Source organism: Nyctereutes procyonoides, unplaced genomic scaffold (genome assembly GCF_905146905.1).
Source record: "Nyctereutes procyonoides isolate TBG_1078 unplaced genomic scaffold, NYPRO_anot_genome, whole genome shotgun sequence".
In the NCBI taxonomy this organism is placed as follows: domain Eukaryota; kingdom Metazoa; phylum Chordata; class Mammalia; order Carnivora; family Canidae; genus Nyctereutes; species Nyctereutes procyonoides.
In genome coordinates, this window is record NW_026575040.1 from 16076646 (window position 1) to 16080784 (window position 4139).

The window sequence follows — 4139 nt, forward strand, 5'->3', positions numbered from 1 at the left end:
TAGTACAAAAAGGCCCTCTTTCCACTAAAGTCCCACCCCATCCCCACTACCAAAGCCTAGAATTATTAGAACCAGCGTTCACACAGAGTGGAAAAGCAGACACCAAGCATTCAACTGAAATCCAGGGTCCCCTGCCACACTACCCTCCCCTTAGTCTCCCAAATCGTTGGTTTGATTCTGACTCTCACTCTGTGAGAACATCAGTGGGAGAGCTATTAGGAGTGAGGTGAGTGCACACCCAGTGTTCACCCAGGACAGCAAGTAATAAGGCAGGAGATCTACTTACCTGCACTCCCATAGCAGCCCCCTGACTTGGGGATCCCAAAGATTTTAGAGCCCCACCGCACCCCCTGGGCATGTCTGCATATGTTCCTGCCCCACAGGTAGCAATATTATGATGGGATATCTCAGAGTTCAGTCCCATAGATGGCCTTATAACGTAAGTACTCTTCTAAGCACTGAAGAACATTGTCATCCACCTTTGGGTCAAACTTGTTGGCCAACAGGTGATGGTTTTGAAGAATCCAGTGCAGGTCCCCAATCCCATAAATACAGATAGACCGCTGGTGGATTCCAGAGCAAGGGGCATAAGGTGCCCCCATACTGATGTCTCCTTCATGGCTTTGCCACTTGACCAGCCTGGCAATGGCTATCATGTCTGAGATGTGAAACTTGGGATGGTAAGGAATAGAACCAGGCATCCATGGTGCACGCTGAAGGGTAGCCCATAGATGCTCATCGGGGCTATAGGTGTCCTTTACCCATTCAATCAGTCTTCGAGACTTGGGATTCTCTAAGACATGTCGGACGAAGTCTCGAGAAGCCACAATATAGGCATTCCCTGTGAATATAGGTATATTCTCAGGAGGAGGATCCTTCATCTTGTTGGTTATGTACAATGTGTCTGTCACCTCATAGTGATATTTCCAGCGAGACTTTTTGTACTCAGTAGGTTTTTCTGACTCCATACTATTCTTCCCATTCAACATCTTGAGGGCCAGGACTATCTCCGCATTGGTCTTTATAGGAAAGTCTGTCCCACATGTATTTAGTAAGTATTTCCATGGCACTGAGCTCCGGAGCAAGTCTTCCATACAGTTCAGGTCAGCCTGCACCCTGGACCAGGAGGCATAAACCACCCGAACCAACTTACTGGCTATGAAGACATTTGGGAAGCATGAAATAATCGCCTTGACTGCCTCTTTGAAAGTTTCTGGGGATTTCTCATCCACATGGACACAGTATATGTTCTGAGGAGCATACAAAGCTCGCAGCAGTCTTTCAAAGTTTTCTATCTTCTCATGGACCACCATAGAGTATGCAATTGGGAAGTCTAACTCTTCTTTGCTCAGAGGGAACCGTATGAACTTCCTTTTGGCCTTAAAGTGCTCACAGTCTCGGGTCATGTTAAGGTAGTCCGTGTCTGTTAAAGGCTTCCGCTTCTTCTTGACCTCCAGGTTGTCCAGGAGAGCCTCCGACACTGCTTGCCAGTCCCCTCGGATGATCCTAGAACAGTTGATGGATCTCTTTGCTGGCAGCTTCAGCGACTGGTACAAGATGTCCCTACAGTGCTGGCTTCGAAAATCTCTGGACTCCAGATCCAGGGAGTCAAAGTCACATTTCAATCTAAGAGAAAATCTCAGGGCAACAACAGCCAGCAGCACATAGCAGCCCAGGGCCCACAGGTAATGCTGCCGGCAGGGCTTCTTCCACCAAATCATCTTCATGGAATGAGAAACCAGTGGAGTTTGGGCACAGGAAAGCAAGTAGAGGATGGAAGCCTTGGACAGAACAAAATGCCTTCAATTACAAACTAACCCTGAATGTATTCACAGGAACAGCAAGTTCAACTCCAAAGTGATAGCAAAGAGGTATTTCTTCTCTAGACAAGTATCCTTGGTCAAGACCTGCCTAGGAACCTCTTCCTCCCAGCTTGTCCATGGAGGTCTATAACTTGACCCTACAAACTAGCTGTTCGTGCTGGGCTCCAGATCTGGCTCCACCTCCACCCCAAGAGAAAAAGACAGGGAAGCAGAACTGAGTCCGCTGACGTTGAGTAAGAGGAAGTCCCTGCCCACCTTTCATTCCTCCGTCTTCACCTCCACCCTTTGCCACTCGGTTTCTAACACAGCTCTTATCTGGGGCCTGGAAATTTTAATCATTGTAGGGAGACAATCCAGGAAATTCAGACTCTCAGCATCCATTCTAGAAATGCAAAGATTTAAATCCTTTTAAAAGAAAAAGTACAGGGGCTCTTGGCTGGCTCAGTTGGGAGAGCATGCAACTTTTGATTTCAAGGTTGTAAGTTCGAGTTCCACATTGGGCGTGGAAATTATTTACAAATAGACACTTGAAAAAAATAAGTAAAATCAAAAGTACATTGCTAGCTCTTGTTTGGCAATTTGTTATTAGGCTGCTTTCACCACATGTAATTCATTGGTTGGTATCTAGCCACCCTTAAAAAAAAATGTTCTTAGGGATGCCTGGGTGGCTCAGCGGTTGGGTGCCTCCCTTCAGCCCAGGGCATGGTCCTGGAGTCCTGGGATCGAGTCCCACATCGGGCTTCCTGCATGGAGCCTGTGTCTCACTCTGCCTGTCTCTCTGTCTCCCTCTCTCTCTGTGTCTCTCATGAATAAAAAAATAAAATATTTTTTTTAAAAAAAAGTTCTTGAAGTACAAAAAATTGGATATAATCAAAAAATGCATTGTAATCATTCATATAATTAACTCAGTCTATCCGAATTTAAAATATATCTATACTCAGAGACATACAGAGCTATGCATACACAACATTTAATGAGTGCTTTCTATGGGCCAGAAATATTTCTTTACATTGTCCAATTTAATTTTCACAACATACCTGAAGTGCAGTATTATTAGGCCTCTTTCACAGATAGGAAAACAAAAGCTAAATAACTTGCCAAATACCGTGTATATTTTAAGAAGGAAATATGGGACTCATCCCCACACCCCTTATCCCCAGGGTTTGTTTTTTTTTTTGTCCATAAACCTAATATTTCTTCCTCCAAACCACAGCCACCTTTTAAATAATACAAAACAGGGTACTGGGTACCATCAAAGAAAACCACATGATATAGGGGGGGAAATCCCTAACAGGAGTGAAACAAAATGTGACAAATCTTCCCAACAAAGACTATTTTCCTTTGTTGTATTCTCTTTCTAAGCGTAAGATGATGCCCTTCTTGGTCATAACTTTTATGGGAATCTAAAAGGAAGAAAAAAATGAATCATTAAGAAAATTCTCACCTTTTTAACACCTTTGTTCTTGCTTAGGAAAGGTCACTTGCCAGGGTATGATTGTTTCCAAGAGAAGATGGACTGGAATCCATGGAAGCACACATGTGAATGCCACATCCCCTTCTTCTAACCCCTCCAAAATGTTTCCTGATATTCACAGGATGTCCACGAACAGTCTCAGGCTCCTCCTCAGTCTCTGCAAAGTAGAGAGCAGCAGGTGACTCTATCACTCACCTTCCAGTTTCCTGCTCCTAGATAAGAGCACAAGCTCACATAATGTCATTCAAGAGCATATGCTCAAGTATGCGTCATTCGGGGAGGTGAATAAGGCAGGAAGAAAATGCTGGCAGTATCTGAGAACACAAGCAGGTATTTTGGCCAGAATAGCCGTCTGTAACCATGCTCTCCTGCCACAAAATCATTCATAAAAACCTGTCAATGCTCACACAAGAACCTGAAAGCTTTCCCACCTCCCTTAGCAAGGAACCATAGAAACACAGATACACCCATGCCTCAAACCTTTCTTATTTTTCTTTTTACTTTAGAAAAAGTCCGTACAACCAGAGTTTGTTCTCCAAATGGCAACTGCTAAAAAAAAATAAATAAAAATAAAAAAATAAAAATAAAAAACATTCCCATTTACCTGTCATTCATTGTTGTTAATAATCTGTGAGTTGTAGAAAATACCCACAGGGTTCCGGATTGTAGACCTCACTCACTAATGTCTGGGAGTCTAGGGTCTTGGTGGTGGAGGGTATGGATTAATGTTTTGGGCTGTTGAGACTTCAGCAAGAGCCCCAGGGGTGGCTTGGGCAATACAGGGTGGCGGAAATGGCTTCTTCAAAACTGCTTATACTGTTTGCCACTATTTCTCTCCTGAA

General features: G+C 44.0%; 1 protein-coding gene across 1 annotated transcript; it reads right to left on the reverse strand.

Annotated features, from left to right (window-relative positions):
• Positions 1-407: 407 nt before the first annotated feature.
• On the reverse strand, positions 408-1727 carry GCNT3 (glucosaminyl (N-acetyl) transferase 3, mucin type). Its single transcript, XM_055320284.1, has one exon. The coding sequence runs from the start codon at positions 1725-1727 to the stop codon at positions 408-410; it is 1320 nt and encodes a 439-aa protein (XP_055176259.1).
• Positions 1728-4139: the final 2412 nt, after the last annotated feature.

Bases quoted from the DNA above. Each gene is read 5' to 3' on its own strand.
- GCNT3 (XM_055320284.1), bottom strand. From the start codon at position 1,727: ATGAAGATGATTTGGTGGAAGAAGCCCTGCCGGCAGCATTACCTGTGG.